At 25.3% G+C, this 23825-nt stretch overlaps 4 protein-coding genes across 4 annotated transcripts; 3 read left to right on the plus strand and 1 right to left on the minus strand.

The window, feature by feature from the left end:
- Nucleotides 1-3210: 3210 nt before the first annotated feature.
- On the minus strand, nucleotides 3211-5514 carry OCT59_023183 (uncharacterized protein). The gene is made up of 4 exons (XM_025324510.2): nucleotides 5363-5514; nucleotides 5222-5281; nucleotides 3742-5138; nucleotides 3211-3633 (listed from the first exon to the last, which is right to left on the minus strand). The coding sequence occupies exons 1-4, from the start codon at nucleotides 5468-5470 to the stop codon at nucleotides 3501-3503; spliced, it is 1698 nt and encodes a 565-aa protein (XP_025185736.1). The 5' UTR covers nucleotides 5471-5514; the 3' UTR covers nucleotides 3211-3500.
- A 560-nt stretch (nucleotides 5515-6074) lies between these two features.
- OCT59_023184 (uncharacterized protein) lies at nucleotides 6075-7403 on the plus strand. The gene is made up of 6 exons (XM_025314148.2): nucleotides 6075-6144; nucleotides 6222-6326; nucleotides 6400-6538; nucleotides 6619-6694; nucleotides 6805-6908; nucleotides 7006-7403. Exons 1-6 carry the CDS (start codon nucleotides 6100-6102, stop codon nucleotides 7068-7070), a joined length of 534 nt encoding a protein of 177 aa, XP_025185737.1. The 5' UTR covers nucleotides 6075-6099; the 3' UTR covers nucleotides 7071-7403.
- Nucleotides 7404-14080: 6677 nt separating this feature from the next.
- Nucleotides 14081-14287, plus strand: OCT59_023185 (uncharacterized protein; the record flags this gene model as incomplete). The annotated part of the gene is made up of 1 exon (XM_066150592.1): nucleotides 14081-14287. One exon carries the CDS (start codon nucleotides 14081-14083, stop codon nucleotides 14285-14287), a length of 207 nt encoding a protein of 68 aa, XP_066006606.1.
- A 3077-nt stretch (nucleotides 14288-17364) lies between these two features.
- Nucleotides 17365-17949, plus strand: OCT59_023186 (uncharacterized protein; the record flags this gene model as incomplete). Its single annotated transcript, XM_066150593.1, has 3 exons — nucleotides 17365-17514; nucleotides 17595-17681; nucleotides 17758-17949. The coding sequence occupies 3 exons, from the start codon at nucleotides 17365-17367 to the stop codon at nucleotides 17947-17949; spliced, it is 429 nt and encodes a 142-aa protein (XP_066006607.1).
- Between the last annotated feature and the right edge of the window lie 5876 nt (nucleotides 17950-23825).

Here is a 23825-nt window from a genome sequence, read left to right on the forward strand (position 1 = left end):
ATTTTGTTTCAAACAAAAACAAAAAATAAAATTTTTTAAACTGTATAAACTGTATGATTAATGTGATACTTTATTCTGGTAGTTAACTTCGTGATATAATTACCTAAATGGTCTAAATGGTAAATAAAAAAAATTATGCAGCGAAGGGGGGAATAAAAAAAAAAATTCTTATTGTTTCATATCCCTGCGTTGTAACTTATGATTTTAATATTGTTTCATTTTCTCTCTCTATCTGCTAGTATACACACTACTATACTATACACAATTTTTAAATTTTACTCCCCTGTCCTTTGTTATCTTATATTGTGTTTAATTATTGTTTATATTGAATCTCATTATTATTCTAAAAACATTTGTTTCTTTTATTTCTTGTTTGTTTTTCTCAATGAAATTTTTATATTTTCGTAAAATAATTTTAATGTATTTAAAAGTACAAAAAAATTATACAAAAAAGAATATATACATATATTATGTAATGAATTTGGTCATCGGATAGATGCAGTTTGCCAAGCAGTCATTTTGTTTTTCATAAATATTAAATATTAATATTATGTGATAAAGTGACAATAACCGGCTTTTATTTACGATATATTATTTTCATTTATTTATTTATTTTTTTTAAAAAAACAATATTTAATGTTGGAAAAAAAAAACATTTGGTAAATATTTTGAAAATTATATTAAAGACAAAGAAATACAAAGAAACAAAGGAAATTTTTTTTAGTTTCTATATCGGTCAAATTATATATTAATTTGGAAAATGTAATAATTATGAAAAAATGAAATATGATAATATTAACGGATAAGAATAAATCAATCAAACGCGAGATTTTGTGAACAATCGTGATTCGTGACACAGTCAAAAACCCGAAATTCTTGATGATGGTAGTTACAACTTACAAACTTACAACGTGTTAGTACATTATTGACTACACTAGAAAATAATCCTAAACTATAAAGTAATAAGTACTAAACTAATCCTCCAATAGGACCGACCGCCTTGCCATTAACAAAATGATGTGTCATACATATTTGTATCAATTTTACGAACTTTATAGTTTAAATGTCATATGATCGCGGAATTTAATGAACTTACCGAGTTATTAATTGAGTTTTAATACGTAAATTTGGAATTACTACAATATATCAACTTAGCATACACAGACCAAAGATATTTTGACCAAATTACCACCTAAATTCTACCAGAATTAAGAATTTTAAGCCGTATATTAATTAGGATACTCCCTGTACGGTAAATAACTAATACGTAAATTTGGTATAACTAGTAGTTGTATTGCACAAGATACACTATACACTACTTACAGTACTTGATCAAGACCATGCCATTTTATGATATTTTGGCTAAAAATTAACCTAAATTCTAATAAATTCTACCAGAATTAAGAATTTTAGGCCGTATATTAATTAGGATACTCCCTGTACGGTAAATAACTAATACGTAAATTTGGTATAACTAGTAGTTGTATTGCACAAGATACACCATGACATTTTATGATATTTTGGCTAAAATTAACCTAAATTCTAATAAATTCTACCAGAATTAAGAATTTTAGGCCGTATATTATATCGGATCTCTAAAGTCTATAACTTAGGATACTCGATACTCTCATCAGAGAATACGTCTTTTCCCGTACAGTATATAAACGAATAATTCGTATTATCTATTTTATCAACATTAACAAAAGCTAAAAAAAAAAAATCGTCAAAAAATAACTCCAAATTTTTCCAACAGTCACATGACTTTTACACGTTTTTTTTTCGAAATAACGCGTAATAAGTTACAGACTTACAGTATCATGTTAATTTTATAGAAAAATGTAAAGGTGAACTGGTCTTAACGAAGAATGGGTTATAACTTATAAGATAATATGGTCAAATAATTAAAGCTTAGAATTAATTAAGACAATTTTGTGATTAGTACCACTTTTTTGTCGTACGATTTTTGTGAAAACTTTGTTCGACTTTAAATAGATGACACACAGATCTCTTTAAGGAATTAAGGTATTCGGCAGCTTATAATATGAATATTAGCCTGTATATTATTTTTTTTAATGTCGTGCAAATTATAAATCGTTCTAACGAAGTTTAAAAAATAATTTTATTATTTATTTTCAAATAGGTTGAAGCATATTTTCTTAAAAATATTAACAATTATTTTGGTATTTTAATATATGGGATCCAGATACGTGAATTAATGGATTCTTTTAAAAAATACACCAAAAAAATAAGTATCTTTTTAAAATAATAAAAACTTTATTATCCAAATTTATTTACTTTTCAGGTCACTCTAAGGTAATTTCAAAATTGTTAAATGATCTAAGATGAAAATGCTTTTTGAACAAGCCCAGTGATGTGCTCTTGGCACTATTGGAAGCACCTTTAGAAAGATTGGAAGCATAATTTTCTAATAAAACCATTTAGATTGAAAACTTCCAACCAAATTTTTATATTATTGGAAGTACAAAAGCACATCACTGGACAAGCTGAAAGTGCTGCTTCCCCTGAAATGTCAGTCGCAATTCTTTATTGTAACCATCAATATGCAATCTAATGTAATCCATTCAAGAATTCTAGCCTACGCGATGGAAATTTTTAGCAAATCCTCCAATAAATATTCCTATCAATAGAATGATAGAATGTTTAGTAAAATCAGTTTGCGGTCTTTAAATTTCTGTTTGTGATTCCTTCGACAAAACCAAAGATTAATGTGATTAGTAGTGGGTCGAAAAAAACTAGTAGTAAGAATTAATTCATAATTTTTTAGAAAATTCTTGTAAATAGTTAGCAGAAAATTGATTCCTAGTTATTAGTAATTTCAGTTATGCTAATTTTTTTTGGTTTAAAAAACGTTATGATACCCATTCGGTTCGTTTGAAATTTGTCTTAAAAATACTATAAATAACATGTGAAAAACCTGGATGAGACTGGTTAAACTAGTTGATCTTGGATGAGAAAAATCCATTAATATATAAATTTACTATCTTACTCATTCATAGAATATTTTAAGTAGACCTTGGTAAACTCGAGATCGGTACCCTATATTTCACAAAATCAGTAAAATAACTCCCCTCTAATATTGAATTCAATACTAATTCATTCTCATTCAGCCTTTCATAATGGCAATTTTATATTAAAATTTTGAACAAAAAAAAAAAAAGAAAGAAAAAAGGTGATAATGAGCGTTTAAATAACAAAAATATTAATTAATAAATTAAATAATTTTTATTATCTAACCTTAAATTTGTTGTTACAAAGAATTTTAGCAATGCTCTTACTATATTCTTATATAAAAGGCATTGATTGTTATTATTATTAAAAAAAAAGAAAAAAAAAACTATGCGATATTGTTTGATTTTTTATGTTAATTAAGAATTGTAATTTAAAAGATTTTAACAGTTAAATAGTTTTTTAAATTATATTTACATAACAAGAAATTATATCTTGTGAAATTTTTAAAAAGTTATGCATATGGGGGATTCTTAAAATGAGGGTGGAATATTTTTGGCAGTTTCGACATAGTCTTTTAACTTATTAATACCATCATTTCCATACCAAAACATCATCCATTGAGTTCCGGGAATTCTATGATTACCATCGGATCTTTCAAAATACCTATGAAAAAACGAATAATTATAATGATTAATTAAAAATTCGGAAGTTTTTAAACCAAAATTTATACATCAAAATTTATACATCACAAAAAATTTATATATTACGTACCATTTGTTTACGCCATTATTGCACCGTGATCGCCACATCAAATTCGGATATCTTATTTGCAATTGTTTCCATAATATGTCCGCAATACCTATTCCTTGATTGTTAGGCGATACGGCAAATTTATCTAAGTAAGGTACATCACCTTCCATAGATACTATTGCAGCACCTTGGTAATCCCCTGTTACTATTACTAAATCTAACCTCTTCTTCATTCTATCAATAAAACCTTTAGTATCCAACTTTTTCCCGAATGAAGCCTCAATAAGAGAATTTAAAGAAGGTATGTCGATGGTTGAAAGTGAATTATGATAAGTGACCGGCATACCATATCGGATTACTGTTGTAGCTGTTGATGGCGTTGTAGGTGCCATAAGTGGTAAAGATGATGAAAATAATGGTTTATCGGTGATTAGATTATTTATTAGTCCTCTAGGGGAATATGCTGGAGCCATAATTGCTGATGTAGTAGAAGGCAAGCCTTCCAAACAAGTTTTTATCATTTCAAAATTTTCAAGACCCGTTGGGTGGGTGAATTTCCATTGTGGATTCTCCTTATAACTTCTCTTAATATCCTCATATTCTTGTTGGATATTTATAAAAACATGAGATCCTTTCCTTTCTTCAGATGGAACACCGCCTTCCGAATTGATAACAATGATTTTCATGGGCTCAAGGTATGAAGTTTTCAAATCTAAACATGCGTTTGATAAAGATCTTGAAAGAGCTATCATCCCTGAATTTGGATGAATCGTTCTTTGCGTAGAAAATTCATCTAGAGCTACGGGAAGGATGATAGGAATGTGACCCAGTTTTAAGGAAGAATTTAACCATGATAATGATACATCGATTGATGATGAAATCTGTTTGATATTATCAATTTTCTCAGATTCATTATGAGCAAGATTGAAAATACCGCTATATACAGGAGTGGCCCTTCCACCTGCATTCTCTAATGCTTCACAAACATTAGCACTGTCTTCCCTCATCCATGTTGTTAATTCACTGAATCGGGAATGACCGAGCTTCAACAATTCACTCCATTCATCATTATCCAAAACAACAATCGGCATCAATCCTAAATTTTGTAAGCGAACCAATGTATTACTGATAGATTTTAAATCTAAAGAGGTAAAAGGACCTTGAACTTTAATCAAAGCAATATGTTCACATTTAGTTTCAAATAAAGAATCAACAAATTCTTTTTCTTTTGGTAAATGTTGTGGTTTTTCTAGTTGAACTTCCTTTAAATCATTTTCGGGAATAGCTGATTTCTTAATTTCTACGGAAGTAGAAGTAGATGGAACAGGGGGTTTTCTATGAGGTAATGTGAATCGTTTAATATATGACATTGCCTCCCTTTGACTAGGAGTCGTATTTAAAACTTCTAATATAAGGGACTTTGAAAAAAAAAAAGATTAATTTGAATTCAATACAAAGTTATTTACGAGCAAGCCTTTAAGAGAATATTAAGAACACATACTCTGAATTTGACATTGTTTTTAAAAATTGGAGTTTCCGTTTTTTGCTGCTCAACTAATGTCTATTCAATATAAAATAATATCATGAATTAATTTTTTATTTCCAAAGATAATAAATATTCATATCATTTTGATAACTTTACCTCTAATACTGCTTTGGAAGCATGATATTTCCGTTTATAATGATAGTATGAAGAAGTTTTTGGTATAAACTTATTATTAAGAATTAAATTCTGCGGTAATCTTATCATTTTTTATTTATATAATATGTAATGATTGATGAAAATGAAAATTCGAAAAAAGTAAAAGTAGTCTTTGATGGCAAAATACTAATTTATGTTTTAATTATAATATATTCAATGTCACATGATTCAATAGTATTTATGTCATGATCATCATCTTTTGCCACATTACATTTTTATGGTATATAAAGAAGCGCGGGAATATTATTGAGCATGTGTATCTAATCTTGATTGATTTGATTGAAGGGTATTGCGAATAAAATGATTCAATTATGATTATCAGGACGTAATCATAACGATTATCTATGATCATTTTAATCATTTTAATCAAAATGATCAAAAAATTAATATAAATTTAATATAATTATGGGAAGATAAAGCACCGACCATTTTTAATAGATGCATCTAAACTCTTTTTGAAATTAATTAATAACATTATGTACACAATAATGTACAAACAAAGTAAATTATTGTCAATAATATTTGTAGGAGTAATAACTGGTCATTAATAATGCTCGTCATTCGCTCATTATCCATGTTATTTTCAATAGTATTTATAAAATTAGGTCAAGATCTACTTTATGCATCATAATTTATAATCCGTTTTTTCTCTATCTCTCAAATTTCGGAATTCTTCTATGGAAACAATTCATCATAAATATATGCGAGAAGCTTTAAATCATGTAATAATATTAGTTTATCTAACGTATGATATTTTTTAAAAAATTAAATACGTTAAAATTTGGAAACTAACATTTAGGCACAGGAAGCATATGACAATCAAGAAATACCTGTGGGATGCTTGTTTGTACTTGATGATAAAATAATCGGGAGTGGCCGTAATAGAACTAATGAGACTTTTAATGTAATTTTATTTTTGTAACAAATTATTTATTAGTAATACAAGGATAAGAATTATTCTCCTTGTTAAATGTCAGGGGACGAGACACGCTGAATTTGAAGCAATAGATCAAATTCTTTCATCTGGTGAATATACGAGTGAAGTATTTCAAAGATGTATATTATATGTTACAGTTGAACCTTGTGTTATGTGCTCATATGCATTAAGACAATTAAGTAAGTGATTCCTTGTTTTAAATATTCCTTTTATAGGAATTCAAAGAAATTGACAAAATTTTTTTTTTTCATTTTATAAGGAATCAAGCATGTTTATTATGGATGTGCAAACGAAAGATTTGGAGGGACAGGATCTGTTTTTGATATTCATCAAGAGTACTTTTCTTATTTAAACATTTCATTAAAAGATTATTATTTTTTTTTTGATTTTTGATGATTCTAATATAAAATATTCTTGTTTTCAAAAAAATAATCATATAATTTAGTCCACAATTGACATTACATCCTGCCTATCCATGTGAAGGAGGATATTATAGAGATGAATCTATTATGTTATTAAGAAAATTTTATGTCCGAGAAAATGAAAAAGGTGACAATTTTTTTTTTTTTTTGAAATTTACTGATTAACCTCCTTAATTGATCAATATTTTAAAATTTGTTTATATTTAATTTTATACTAATTTTAGCCCCTGTGCCTAAAAGAAAACATAAACGAGTTTTAAAAACAGAAATTACACCAATGAAAAAATAATTATAGCTCGATAATAATAATAATAATTTCTTATTTTCAGTTACCAGATCACACAAGAATTATTTTTGTGATACAAAGTTCCATGAATACTTATTTCAATTATTCATGCATCTTCTGTTTATTACAATTAATAAAATTAGTTAACTAAATGCCCCCTTTGTATTGATAATACATAATTCGTATAGGAGATGTTTTGTCAAAAAAAGTCTCGCCTTAATGATTACAAAAAAAAAGAATGAGAATGAAAGTTCCATACACCATACTAGATAAGTAATTTGTACACTTGGATTGCTGAAATATTATATGCTCGAAATAAATCCCCTAAACGAAAATATGATGTGTACTTAGTTGCATTTTATATAAATTCGTATTCAATTACGGAATGATCGATTAAAGGATTGATAGAAAATTTGAGATCACCCCTTTCCGAAAACTCTAAAATTTTAAGAAATACCTCTCGTGCCACTCATGTTTCATAATAACAACATTGTGCTTAATACGTGATTACAGTGCAAAGATCTTTTCTTTTGAAAATTTTATATAATCAAAGCAAACTATATGTGACCTATATATAAATTATTCAGAATCTTATATAACTTTTAAAATTTATATTAATAGTTTCAGATTAAAATATCAATATGATGTCCACTTTGTAAACTCCAAAATATATCATATATAGGTGTAATATAATCTGGATATTCCAATAGAAAATTGTCCCATTTAATGAATCTGCTGCTATATATCTCCTGTTAGTTCTAAATAAAGCAAGTTCTAGCCTAATTAACATCAGTTTTATATCCATCAGAATGTAATATTTGTTTAATATCATAAAACTATCTTAAATGTATTATTATATAAATTGATTAATATTGTAATACCATTTGAAAAGTAGAAACAGATGTAATAATATCTTCAAAATGTTCTTTTTTCAATAATTCACAAATTACATTATATCAAATAATATATATTCCACCCATATTTTCATCTTTTTTATGTAATATATCATTATATTTTACAAGATAATCCAAATATTATTTAATGAAATTTGACAAGTTACTTTTCAATAAAAAAATATATTATAAAAAGACTATTATTTTCTTTTATTTTTTTTACATAAAAATTATTTATATTAATTTATAAAAAAATTTATTTCTTACCTAAATGATTTTTATCTTTCTGCATGTAGATTATTTTGCTAATTATTTTTAAAAAAATAATTTTTGAAATTAATAATGGTGTAGTTAGCTAAAAAAAAAAGAGCTGAATTCCTGATTGCTAATTATTTGAACCAGTTTAATTACAGAAATCCCCTGAAATTTTACATGATTTATACCTGAATCAGATTTAAATAACATTGCAGCTAATTATTTTTTGGCTAACTATAACCATTATTTGAAATTATAATTTATAATTTTACCTACTCTATAAATTTACTTAGAAAATTTTAAAGTTTACATGAGGTGTTTAAACACAGGTCATGTGAAATATAATGACATCAATGTCACACACTTGTCACACCCTTTTACTTTTCTATGTAATATATGTATTTAAGTATTTTTGAATGCTTTGCAAGTTTACTTAAGACATCAAAAGGGGTTTTAAATGCCATTTTTGACTTATATATGAAAAACTGTTTTTGCTGATCATTTTCTAAATTTTTTTAAAAGCGATTGGCAAAATCAATTATTCATAAAGGTAAAGTCAAAACTGACATTCAAAAGCCTTTACGTTCTTAAGTAAACTTGTGAAAGCAGGAAAAAATCCATTTATCTATTAATTTTAAAGTTTATACTTTTAGTCAAAATGGCAATAATCACATGACCTGGGTTCAAAAGGACCCCGGATATCTCCAAAACAGGTCATAAGTCACACTTTCGGCAGATTGGCCCTTTTTATTTTTAGGCCAAAAAATCGTTTTTTGTAAATATCTCGGCATCCAGTGGTCCAATTTTGATGAACTTTCTTTTAAATTGTAGAGCTAAATGAGGGCTACAAAATAAAAAAAAGTTCATTAAAATTGAATTACTGGATGCTGAGATATTTACAAAAAACGATTTTTTGAGTTTCAGCAAAAAGGGTGTTTTTGGCCAAAAGTCCATTATGACCTTTATATTAGATATCCGGGGTCCTGGTTCAAATATCTCGTATTCAAATAGAAATTGCCATTTACTTAATATCTTAAGAAAAGTTATAAATACTATTTTTAACATATTTGATAATTTATAACTTGGAAATGAGAAATATTAAATCTTAATTAGAGTGAAAAATAAATTTATTTTTAATATATTAATTTATTAAAAGCAAATAACTGAAAAATATTTAACAATTTTTAAATTATTTATTTTCTAAAAAAAGTAAAATAATTGAATTTTTAATAGAAAAAAATAAAAAATATCTGACTTTTAAATCAAATATATATATATATATATTAATAAAATAATTATAGAAAAAAAAAAGTTTTTTGTTAAAAATAAAATTCAATATTTTATTAATTTTATTATATTAAATATTCATTAAAGCAAATAACTGAAAATAACAATTTTTAAATTACATTTTTTTAAAAAATATAATGATTGAATTTTTAATAAAAAAAAAATAAGAAATATTTATTTAACTTTAATAAATTAAAAAAATATATATATTATATATTAATGAAAAAAAAAGTTCTAAAATTCAATAATTTATTTATTATAAAATGAAAAAATATTTTAAATATTATTAATAATTCAAATTAATTAACATCTGAAAGAAAAATATATTATTAATATTGCTTGAATATTAAATTATATCAATTTGTAAGTTTTCTTTATAATAATTTATATATATTTTACAAAATTTTACTTAATAAATAAATTTTACATATATAAAATACTGATTTGATCTTTAAAATTAAATTACTTAGTAAATATTAATCTAATTGCTATAAAATTATTGTTATTTGATTCCTCTTAATGAGATTATTTCAATAAATTTAAGATCATTAAAATCTGATTACTAGAATCTGTAATAATAAAATAAAGTTAAAATATTTAATATTACACAAATTTTACATATATAAAATGTTAATTTGATCTTTAAAATTGGATTGCTCAATCCAATTGTTATGAAATTACTTTCATTTAATAAGGTAAATTCAATAAATTAAAGAATATTAAAATCTGATTATTAAATTTTAAAATAATTATATTTTAATAAATATCTCTTTATAATTATAGTCAACTCTCTATAAATACATCCCCCTTGGGATCAGGTATAAGAGTGCATTTAAAAAGGATAAGTATTTATAGAATACATATAAATCTATATGATATTAATCTAAAATTAAGGTAATACAAAATCTTATAAGTAAACTATATAAAATTTTTTTATAAAGGATGCATTTACAGAATACATATATATAAAAATCATGCATTTAGCATTAAAATCCAAGTTGAAACTAAATAAAAGGTGCATTTATAGAGGATGTGCATTTATAGAGGGTGCATTTATAAAGAGTTGACTGTATATATAATTACATATATATATAATTTTTAAGTAATTTGTAAATATAAATTATAGACTTTATATATAAAATTTGAGACATTCAACTAAATGATTATATAGATAATATAATTATAATAAAAATAACTATAAAAAAAATTAACTGTATTTTATTTAATTATATTTTGTAAAAATTGCAATAGATTCAGTAATATTTTTACAGTTATAATATTTATAGCATTTCTTTAAAATAATAGTAATACTAAAATGTAAATTTTTAGAATATTTGAAATATTTGTAATTTTTTTAATCTTTTGTAAAATTTTAAAATAAACTATTATATTGTTATTCTGTTAATAAGTTAATTATAAATAATTATGTGAAATAATATTAAATATTTAGTTAAAAAAAATAGGTTTTTATAAAATTTTATATATAACAAAAAATATATAAAAATAATCTCTTAGTATAAAATTAACTACAGTCAACCCCTTTATTTATAAATATTTCCTATATAAACACTTCTCTTCTTAAAGCACACATTTTTTAGTTCCAATTTTTTATATATAAAATACTTCTTTTATAATCACTTTATTAATTATAAGTATAATCTCATCAATAATTAGTCCTATATTATAATAAATATATATAAAATTCTTCCTGCATAAGCACATAAATCATGATTTAATAAAATAACTAATAAAATATGTGTTATATACATAGTTTGCATTTTAAATTATACATAACTAGTAATTCCCTATTTTCATATAAATACGTAATTCGTAATTCTGGTAACTAATTACCAGATTTTTTAAAAAATACATAAATACGTAATTATTTATACTATATATAAATATTATTAGCTAATTATGATTTATGAATCATATACTTTTTTATATAAGTTATATGTATTTTTATATATAAAAATACTAAAACTATCAATTTTGACATTTTTTATGTATTTTTATATATTAGGGAATTTTTAGGATGCAGATCTATAAAGAATTACAAAATTTGCAATTCTTTGCATTTTTTTTGCATTTTTTTATGCATTTTTATGAAGTTCTGCAAATTTTGCAATTTCACAGATAATTGAATATTTTTTCATAAAAATCTGCAAAATTTTGCAATTTTACAGATTTCTGCAGATTTGTTAAGTAGTAATTTATAAGAATAATCAAAAGTTAAACTGTTACATTTTTAGTAGCTTATTTTTTTTTTTAGCTTTTATTAAATCTTTTTAAGGGTAGAGTGTATCACGTGATACTTCATATAGATCGACTTGTCAAATTCCTTATTACATAGTAGCACTATTTTCTGTACAATATAAACTTTTGTAATACTTAACATAAATGGATAAAATTTATATCGTTAGAAAGCCACAATTTTGAACTTTTATTTTTTTAATTAAAAAAACTTCTTTTATAAAAAAAATCTTTAAAAAACACCTAATGAAGTTGCGACTAGGCATATATGTTTTTGTGACTAGGCAATCTTGAATTTTATTGGTTGTTAGTATCAGTTGTATATTTAAAATGTAAACAAATGATCGGCAAACCTATAGTAAAATAATTTGCCACCCGCTACATATAAAAAATGATCGACATATACTCTACCCTTAAATTTAAACTTTTTTTTAAGTTTTAAATTTTACTTTTTTTTCCTTTGAAATTATTCAAATTTATTTTTTTTTTGAAATTATTCAATTTTTACTACTTTTTTCTGTGAACTTATTCAATTTTATTACTTTACTTTAACAGTTATTTTTTCTTTAAAGTTATTTAAACTTGCTTATCATATAAATTGAAATGACAAGATTTGATAGTATATGAAACTATTTAAAAAATATTTTTAATATTCTTTATTCTTCATTTTTATAGGTTTCAGTACTTCACAGTTTTTTAAAACTTTAAAATGGTAAGTTTTGCAATATCTTAAAACTTTAAATTTTTTTTATTTTTTATAAATGAATATTTCTAACTAAAGCTCCGCATAAGCCAGCTTGAGCTGAATCAGGATATGGCTCGGGTTCAATTCAAAAAATTATACAAAGCCAATCTGAGTTAAGCCACAAATTTTTATGGTTTAGTTTGATACAAGCTAAACTATGATAATACTTAGCTTAAATCAAATAAATCAAGCTGAATTATAAAAATTTTGGCTCAAACTAAATTAGGTTTGAGCTAATTTATTTATTTATCATTTCAAAAAAAAAGTTGGTTTACTTTAAATAAAATAAGATTTTTTAAACTAAATCATAAAAAAAAACTAATCTTATCTCGATTTATTGAAAAGTACTTGTTAAATTAAGCTTTTTATTTACTTTTTTGTATTTATAAAATAGTATTTAAAGTGTAAATTTTAATATTGAAAAAATAGTCAAAATTCTAATTAGTTTAATTTTACATGACATAATTAAAAGTTGATTAAAAAAAATCTAAAAATTTTTATTTTTATTTTATTAAAAATCATACATAAAAAGTTTCAAGAAGAGAATTTGGCATTTATTTAAAGAAATATTAAAAATGTTTCTTTATTCTCTATTTTTATAGGAAATGGTCTTGAAGACCTTAGATAAGTTGTAATTTAAGGGTGTTACTTAGAATGATTACCTTGAGAAACATTTTTAATGTTTCTTTATCTTTATTTTGTAGAAAATGGCCTAGATCTTAAATAAGTTGTAATTAAAAGATGCTATTTAGAACTTATTTAAAGAAATATTTTTAACATTTCTTTATTCTTTATTTTTGTAAAAAACGGTCTTAAAAACCTTGGGTAAGTTGTAATTAGAAGGTGCTATTTGGAATTTATTTAAAGAAATATTTTTAACATCTCTTTATTCTTTATTTTTGTAAGAAATAGCTTTAAAGATCTTGGGTAAGTTGTAATTAAAAAGTGCTATTTGAAATTTATTTAAAAAAATGTTTTTAACGTTTCTTTATTCTTTATTTTTGTAGAAAATATCCTTGAAGACCTTAAATAATTATTAGTAATTGGAAGTACTATTCAGAATTAATTTAAAGAAATGATTATATACCATCTTTTTATTCTTTATTTTTGTAAAAAATATCCTTAAAGACCTTGGGTAATTGCTAATTGAAAGGTGTTATTCAAAATTAAAAAAATGGCTTTAACGTTTCTTTATTTATTTTTAAGTGAACTGTAAATGTATTTTATAACTTTAAATAATAATTTATAACCAATTGATTTTTTAATTTTTATATCATTGTAATTAAATTAACTAATATAAATACCTATATTTATAAAAATTTTACTTTTTTTTATAAAAATGGCTGTTTGAAAATTCCACTGCAAAAGTAGCAAAAGTAGTTAATTATCTATTATTAGATGTTAAACTAATTTGATAACTTACCAAGTTGTAATTATTTATAAATAGTTATTATTCAGATGTTAAAAAAAAAAAAAGAAATTTTGATAATTTAACATTTGGTAATCCAATTTAATTCATTTATTTTATATTTTCATTATCCAACAAAAAATATTTTATATACTATTTGAATTCTGAAATAATGGATAATCCTTTTTCACTTTATCCTGTTCTCACTCCTACTATTAATCTTGAAGAGAAAACTAATTCTTTCTCAACCAGTAAAAGATCCCTTATTTATCAATATTTCACTTATAAAACTTCAAGATACTATTACAATCATTGTCCTAAAAATTATTTAGACGAATCAACTTTTACACTTTGGTGTCATATAAGTAATAAACACTGAAAAATTCTTGCTGAATCTCAAAATCAAGAGAGAAATATCAGTAAAATGAATAAGTTTGTAATTTCTGACCAAAAAGAAAATGTAAATTTAATAATAATAATAATATTATTATTATTATTAACCAATTAACATATGTATCTTTTTTTAGTTAACCAAAAAGGATTTTGAAAAAAAGTAATTCGTTGGATAGTAAATAATGATCAGTTATTTAATGTGACTGAAAATAAAGAATTTTGAGACATGTTAACATTTATTCAATTGGGTATACATATTCCTTCTACTGATACTCTTTAACGAGATGCAAATAATAACTTTAATACTGCAAAGTATACATTTAAACAAGAACTGCAGGTTAACGATTTAATATATAATAGAACTCCAAACATTATATATACAACTCAGAGATTGACTTTTCTTCAAACATACATAGTGTCTTTATCTTTATTAAATTTATTAGAAATATTTACAATTAAACAAATTACAATAAAAGAAACAATTAAAAATAAATTAACTAAAAATAAAGTTATATAGTCTCCTAAAAAGTGATAAAAGTAAAATAAAAATCTAAACTAAAGATAATTACTAGTACACTAACACTTTCTAGATCATTTCCCATGTGGTCATGTTATATTTCAAGTACAGTAAATGCAACTATATTAATTAAACAATGAAAAGTGCATCCATTATTAAAATCGATATCCAATACTGTTAAAAAAGCAGTTATCTGATAGTACCATTAAACGACTCAGAAAATCCAAATAATGATTAAACTAATTTAATCCTTGAATGATCAAGTTCTTAATCCAATTTATGTTAGCATTACGTAACTGCACAGTGTGGGTTAGAGGTAATAAAGTAGAGACAAGCGAGTACGAAAACTTAAGCAAATTTGAAGGCTTTAGATAAGTCTTGAGATTAGTTGAGATATTGACAGAACGTTCACAGCGGCTTTTTTCAAAAGTACAGATGTCCCAAACATGTCTGCGCATTTTGTGGATAAAATTATTATAAATTGCAGATATGACTTTGCATATGAAGGAGTGAGAGGTTAACTTTTTGCAAATTGACCCTAAATTTCAAAAAAAAAATCAGGTTCATTTTGGCATCCAGTGGTCCAATTTATGTGAATTTTTTTGTTTTGTAGCTCTTATCGAGTTCTACAAAATAAAAAAAAATACGCATGATTCAGATCACTGGATGCTGAGATAATCACAAAAAACTTAAAATAAAAAAGAGCAAATTGGGTTTTTTTGGCAAAAAGTCAGTTATGACCTATATAAGAGATGTCTGAGGGTCCTTATATAATCATATTTAATATACCAATAATATTTATTAAATCAATCTAAATAAAATAAAGGAAGCATCTGATCGCTTATCTTTCACAGTAAACACTTGGACTAGTAAGAATCAAATCCCTTTTCTTGGGATAAACGTTCACTGGATAAATAAAAAATGGGAATTAAAATGTACTATATTGGATTTTTGTATTTTATCAGGATCCCATATCAGAGTTAACTTGGCAGAAAAATTTTTAAATACCCTTCAAGATTTTGGAGTAATAACGAAGGTAATTTTCTAATTGTTTATTTATAATTTATATTTTTTTTATCTTGTTATTAACTAATAATTGTTTATGATATATATATATAGATATTGGCAATTAGATGGACAATGCTTCCAATATGGATGTAATGTTAGAAAAAATTTTGCAGACTTTAAAATTACAAAATATAATTTTTCATCCAGAAAATCAACGCGTTCGATATTAGCCGTGAAAAAGTTAATAGATTGTCTTTATGTGGCTCATATATCATATGAAAATGAAGATTTTTTTTGAAGCTATTGAAGACAATAATGACAAATTGAAAGATGCTATATATAAGGTAATAAATATTATTGCAAAATAATTATCTATACAATTAAAATTTGAATTATTAATAATTGATTTATTAAATTTAAAGCTTCGTAAGATTGTAGTAAAAATTAGAGCATCTTCCAAGCGGCATGGCCTATACTTTAGTGACATCATTTTGCTGCGCATTTCATGTGACTGACAATATAAATGAACATTAATCTTAGTAAACTCTGTCTTCCACGATACTAATAAATCTCCTGGGGAAAAAAATAATTTAGATTGATTTAGATTGCAAGCCCCTGTTAAGTCCGTAATCTCAAAAATATGTATCTTGATCCGTCACATGTATTAATCTTGACAACTGCATGTACGTTGTTGATCACATATATTTTACAATACACCATGAATAGGATTAACAACGTGCATACAGGTGGTCAAGTTTCACGTACGTGATGGGTTAAGAAGATTGCATCACCAGATCAAAGTAACACAGCGCTAAATATAAGGAGAAAACATTGATCTTCTTTCATCATCTATCTTACACTTTTCTCACAAAATCCCTTCTTCAAATTGTCAATTCCTCCAAGTTCTCCCTGGAAATCAGCAGGTAGAAGATTTTGAAACAAAATTGACAACATATTCCACAATTATCCCAAGCTATTAAAATCATTCCCAAGAGAAGATTCGTAAGTTTACCTCACACAGGTTTCTTTAAGTTCTACCTAATGTTGCCTCATATAATTACAGTTTGCCCCTACAGAGTGGATCGAGAATTTCATTGAAAAATTACAACATTTTTCTTAAATGAAACGAAAAAGTTGGATATAAATTTTCTTGGGAGAAGGGAATGTGTATATTGTTGAAATGGCCAGTACAAAACATGAAGCTATCATATGTTGGCTGATATCTTTAGAATCCCAAATAATGGCGTGAGGTGTAGATCAATAAAAGTTCTTGAACAATCCTGTAAGGGATCCTTTCGTAAACTCTGTCTTTGGCTTGTAATAACAATTCACATTTTTCCTATAGACCATTTTAATCTGATCAACTCCAGAGAAAAAAGGGCACAGGACATTGCAGTTTGTCCGAGTACTAGAATTATTGCAAGACCTAACATTTCGCATCCTGGACCTCCTCCGAGTGATTTAGATGTATGTATATATTTATTTTTGAGTCACTTTCCAACATTAATATATTAATATATTTGCGTAGGGCTTTTCCTATGCAAGAATTATTGTGGAAGTGGCCAACACTCAGGATATTAATGCATGGAATACAAAATGTGAAATGTGGATGTGCGAGCGATACATACAATTTTGTTTTTGGTATAAAACTTGATCGAATTAGAAATAATGGAAATCGATCAATGTTAGTATGTCTAGTTATCTATTTATTTTTTCTGTAGTTTCATTCTAAGAATAATTTTATTTTTTTTAAAAAAAAAAATATTAGGCAAGATTATGGACGCGTATGAACCCAATTTTAGCAGGATTTGTAGCATTAACTGATCCTACTTTACCGGGAGTATCTGTCAAATTTGTAAGTAAAATGATCTCTGTTAGTATTTTCTTATCAAATGTCAGATGCTTTAAAGTGTAACTTTGTAATATAATAGTGGGACTTTGGCACTTTGCAGTACAGTGGTGATAATCCTACTGGTTGCATACGAGCGGGACTTCCTAATTACCAAACCACTATTCTGGTTTTAGCTGTTTTTTGGAATCCCCTGATAGTTGTAAATGCTGGTTTAAAACTGCAAATACCGCTGGTATATAGCAGCACTTCCTCCTATAATTACCATTCCTAACTTTATCATTAATTTATTCGAAATTCAACAAGAAGTTCTAGAGACACATGGGCTGGAGATTAAAATTTGGTATAGTAAAAATTCAATATAAAAAATCTGTACCTGAATTTTTTCTTCATTATAGTAAGTTATTCACTATATAAAAATTCTAAAAATTCAAGGGTGAACTGTATATAGAAATTTGTTATAAAAAGGTTACTTACATCTGTGAATTTACAAGTTTTCTTTATTTAATGTTATACTGCATTTTATTAGTAAAATTCGGTGTACAAAGATTTGAAATTCGTTATATTAAAATTCGCTATAGAAAGGCCTAACTGTTGTATATAATATGTGAAAGGATGGAATCTGTGATTGACTTACTTGCCAGACTTGTGGCTAAGATTATTACTGGACTTGAGCCTAAGAAGGTTTTTAGGATTAGAATTGAGGAGTTAGGACAGATACTATTGCTGAAAATGCCAGAAGTGATGATGCAATTGCCAAAGTAGTAAAACTATTTATATATAAATACTGTATATATTTAATATAATTTTTTAAATCAGCTTTTTAACAGAAACATTCTTAATAATTCTTTGAATATATAATATCAAAAATTACTTTTGCTATAATATTTGCAAATTGATTAATTTGAGTTTTAGCAAATTCAACAATTTGTTTATTTCTTAATTTGGCATTAAATTTTTCATAATTTTTATAGTAATATTGATTTCAGTTTATTCAGTTATAGCTATAGGTTTATTTTGTAAAAATAAAATTAAAAACTTTTGCTAATTTGCATTATTCAGCCTTTGATATGCAAAAATTTATAAAGAAGAGATATTTTAAATATATAATTTTTCATAAAATGAAGCTTTAGACAAAGTAATTATTGATAATATTAATAATAATAATTGAAATATAGTTTGATAATTGGAAATACTATATTAATCAATAATATTTATAATAATTAAATTTTCTTATATATAACTTATTTATTTACATATTTTACATAAATTTCATTAATATTATCCATTTTCAGATCTTTTGAATCCTTTTTTCTTTATATTATTCAAAGATTTATAATATTTTTATATTTCTTTAATTTTAATTTTAATTCCAATAATTAATTTATTTATCTACCGTAAAATCTTGAATTTAAGCACCTACCGAATTTAAGCACCTCTGTCACTTTTGCTGCAATGTCTGTATAAACTAAAATCTAACACCTCTAAATTTAAGCACCCCTAAATATAAATTTTACGGTACAAAATTACGTAATACGATATATCAAAATTTTATTTTTTTTAAAAAATTATTTTGGTATAGCAAAACTCTTTTATACACCAGCGTTAATTGATAAAATTTTTCACAAATAATAATAAAATAACTATATAAACACAAAACATTTTTAATTTATTTCATCCTTTTTTAAGTTAAAAACATTTATTTCGGCCTTTTTTAAAGACACTTTTTTACAATTCCCTTTTAAGTTAGTCTGAAAAAATTATTTTTCTTATTGTGGGAATATCTGACAACTTTGATGAACGGACTTAATTAATATTATGGTAAATTAAAAAGGGAAAGGGTATAGATTAAGAAATGTAAATAAGAAATGTTCTAAGCTTTAACATTTCTTTTCTTCATTTTTAAGGACACCAGCGGACCCAACTTCTTGGAACTTAAATGGACTGAAAGGTAAATTAGATAGTTGTTTTTTGTTTAATTTAAGTTTGAATTTTTTTTAATATTTTCTTTTGTATTAAGAACAGCTTTGGATTTTTCGAATTAAATGTGATGAGATTATGCCGAACTATGACAATAAACTTATTGACAATATCGAAATGAATGTAAGAAAATTTTTTATTTGGTTATTTAATTGCAGACAATTTCAACATCATCACCTAACTCTTCTAAATTTCCTTTTTCATACTCAGCAATCAATCTATTAATTTCTTCATAGACTATATTATCCTCTGACCCATCCAATAAATTTGAAATAGAACATTTTTTAAATGAATTAAAAATAATTTGATCTGAAATGGCATTCCAAGATCGTTTGACCCATCCACATACTTCACTTATCCTTGCTTTTTTTAAGTTACCCCTTCAGTTACACTTGAACCTAAAGCTCTGCATGAGCTGAGCCGGCTCACGAGCTGGCTCAAGCTTTTCAATCTGAGCCGAGCTGAGCCACGATTAAATTGGCTTAGTGGCTCGCGAGCTAGCTTGAAATGAGCTCGAGCCGGTGATAAGTTGACTAAAAAAGCTTCAAGCCAGTAATAGGCTCAGCTCAAAAAGCTCGAGCTGGCTTGAGTTATCATACAAAAAACGTTGCGAAAACGTTTTTTGTATAATATTATATTAAAAAAAGCGATTTCGAACGTTTTTTAATTCTTTAGTAAAAAACGTTGCGAAAATGTCTTTTTCACTATATTATTTTAGAAAAAAATGTTTTGCAACGTTTTTTTAAATTCTTTAGTAAAAAAATGTTGCGAAAACGTTTTTTTCATTATCTAATATTAGAAAAAAACGTTTCGCAACATTTTTCTAAATTCTTTAATAAAAAAATGTTGCGAAAATGTTTTTTTCACTATATTATATTAGAAAAAACGTTTCTACGCGTTTTTTAAGTTCTTTAATAAAAAAACATTGCGAAAACGTTTTTTTCACTATATTATATTGGAAAAAAACGTTTCGCAACATTTTTTTAATTCTTTAGTAAAAAATGTTACGAAAACGTTTTTTTAATTCTTTAGTAAAAAACGTTGCGAAAACGTTTTTTTCACTATATTATTTTAGAAAAAAACGTTTCGCAATGTTTTTTTAAATTCTTTAATAAAAAAACGTTGCAAAAACGTTTTTTTCACTATATTATATTAGAAAAAATGTTTCACAAGCGTTTTTTAAGTTCTTTAATAAAAAACGCTTGCGAAAACGCTTTTTTTCACTATATTATATTAGAAAAAAATGTTTCGCAACGTTTTTAAGTTCTTTAATAAAAAACGCTTGCGAAAACGTTTTTCACTATATTATTTTAGAAAAAAACGTTTTCGCAACGTTTTTTTAAATTCTTTAGTAAAAAAATATTGCGAAAACGTTTTTTTCACAATATTATATTAGAAAAAAACGTTTTGCAACGTTTTTTTAAGTTCTTTAATAAAAAAACGTTGCGAAAACATTTTTTTCACAATATTATTTTAGAAAAAAATGTTGCGAAACGTTTTTTTGAAGATAAAGCTCGAGCCTGGCTTGGCTCGAGCCATAAAAATCACTGGCTCCATCGGCTCACTTTAGCTTGAGGCCGAAACCTTTTATGGTTCGGCTTATTCTGGCTCAGGCCAAATTTTTTTCGAGCTGAGCCGAGCCAGACTGTGGCTGCGTCAAAGCACTCATGCGGAGCTTTACTTGAACCACTTTTACACATCCATTTGTACCATTCTTTTCATAAATTATCTTTAAAAGGTTTGTTTATTGATACGTCTAATGGTTGACATACACTAGTTAATCCTCCAGGAATAACAGCTAATTGAAAATTATGTTCTTTAAATTTAGCTTTAACACTTTCTTCCAAGTAACCACGAAAAGAATCATACAACATTATAGCAGGTTCTTTTGACAAATTTTCAGACATCCAAATTTTAAATAAAAAATCAATGTAATTCTTCATTAAGTCTGAAGTCATCCAACCTTTATCTTGAAACTAACAAATAACACCTTTTAGAATAACTTCACCTCTTGGAAGTTGTTTACCTTTAAAAATACATATTGGTGGATATTTTGTTCCATCTATAAATAAATACAATGAACTTATTAATTTGATATATAAAATAATTAAAAAATAAAAAAATAAAACTTCTTACCTGCAGAACAAGTTAGAACTACAGTAAAATGATTTTTATCATTTCCAGTAGTACGAATATGCACTGTTTTATCACCCTTATTATTAACAGTTATATTTCCTGCCATGTCAAACTATACAGGAGTTTCATCCATATTAAAAATACTATTCAAATTAAAATTATATAGTGTTCTTAGTCTTATAATATATCGTCTAAATTCATCTAATTTTTCTTCTAAATCCTCAGGCAATTTTTGAAAAATTTTGGTTCTTCTCCTTAATGACAATCCAAATCGTTTCATAAAAGAATTAATCCAAGAAAGATTCCCTTGGAATTCATACTCTTCCGCTAGATATAATGCTTGAATTGAAGATTCTTTAAGAATTTTACACATTTGTAATCTTATGGAGATATAATTAACAGTAAACCCTTTTTTCCGCTATTCTATTATCCAACTGTATAAAATCTTTTTTGCTTTAGGATAAAAGGCTTTTCTTCCTGGAGTTTCAGAACGTTTTTTCTTTTTATTTTCCTCTTCCCATTTAGAACTTTGTCTTATCCATCTTCCTACCATAGGTGCATCTAAATTAAAATGCTTTGCTGCAGCATTTCTTTTATTTTCTTGGACATACTTAACTACTATTAATTTTTCTTCAAGTGAATATGATGTACACACTGGTCGAAATAGTCCAAATCGGCTAGAAATCAGATGTCCGATTTTAGGCTGAATTTGGTGATAAAGATGGCCGAATTATCAATCCAAAAAAAGTTCCGATTGGCAGGCCGATCGATGCCGATCAGAATGTCAGAATTGTATCCGAATTGTTTAGTAATTTTTGATTCGAATTGTTTAAAAAATATTTTCAGATCAAGATAAATTTTGCCTGAATTATAGCAATTTTAGTTTGAATTTTGTCTGAATTATGGCAAATTTTAGATGATTTTTTTCGAATTTTGTCTGAATTTTGTCTGAATTTTGTCTGAATTTTAGATTGAATGTGGATGATTTTTCCAAATTTAGTTTTAATTTTATTCAATTTTATTAGACATTTTAAATTACATTGTTATTAAAAATTACATTTAATATATATTCTTTAATTAATATGTCTACCTTTCTAATCTAAAACACACCTATGCTATATTAATACCTATAATAAATCATTCTAAACTCGCTATTTTTAACCTAAAAAATAAAAAACAAAAAGAATTAATAAAAAATTAAGCAAAAAACTCACCAACAATTTACATTTTAAAACTCACCTTTAAATTACTTCTATAGCTCCTATACCAAAATCTTGCGTGCCAAATATTCGCCATATTTTCATTAATATATTCAAATACTCTCGTTAATAGACACGAAGGCTGGTCGCCTAAAAAAAAGAGTAAAATGAAACGTTAGTAAAAAACGCTTCGTTAAATGAATTAATTAAAAGTAATAACTAGTAAAAAATATCCCTCACCAAACTTCTGACGAGTCGTCCAAATATCGAAGAACCGGCCGTCTATAAATAGAAAAAAAATGATACATTAGAAACGTTTCATTAAGAAAATTATTTATTCAAAAAAACTCTATTCGGTGTTCTGGACAAAAAAAAACAAGAAAAATGAACGTTATCTAACGTTCATTATAAAAAAAATTAAAATATTCGAAGTTTTACCTTCGAAATTCCATTCAGAAGAACTGAAAACCTACAAAAAACCAAATGAAACGTTAGTAACGTTTTGTGTTAAATAAAAACAATATTTTCGAAGTTACCTTCAAATGGAGTCTGGGACCTGTATCTTTCTTCGCGTTCTGGACTTACAAAAAAATAAGAACGAACATTAATTAACGTTCATCAAATAAACACAAATAAACAAAAAAAAAAACTTTTTTTCGAAGTTTCACCTTCGAAATAGTGCCTGGGAAGCCGAAAACCTAAAAAAAAAAGAAAACTGAAATGTTAGTCAACGTTTCGTTCAAATAAAATAACAAAAAAAAATCGGAATTTCGAAGAGGTACCTTCGAAATTCCATCCAGATATACGGAAACCGGAGAGCAAAACCTAAAAAAAA

Source organism: Rhizophagus irregularis, chromosome 32, assembly GCF_026210795.1.
Source record: "Rhizophagus irregularis chromosome 32, complete sequence".
In the NCBI taxonomy this organism is placed as follows: Eukaryota; Fungi; Glomeromycota; class Glomeromycetes; order Glomerales; family Glomeraceae; genus Rhizophagus; species Rhizophagus irregularis.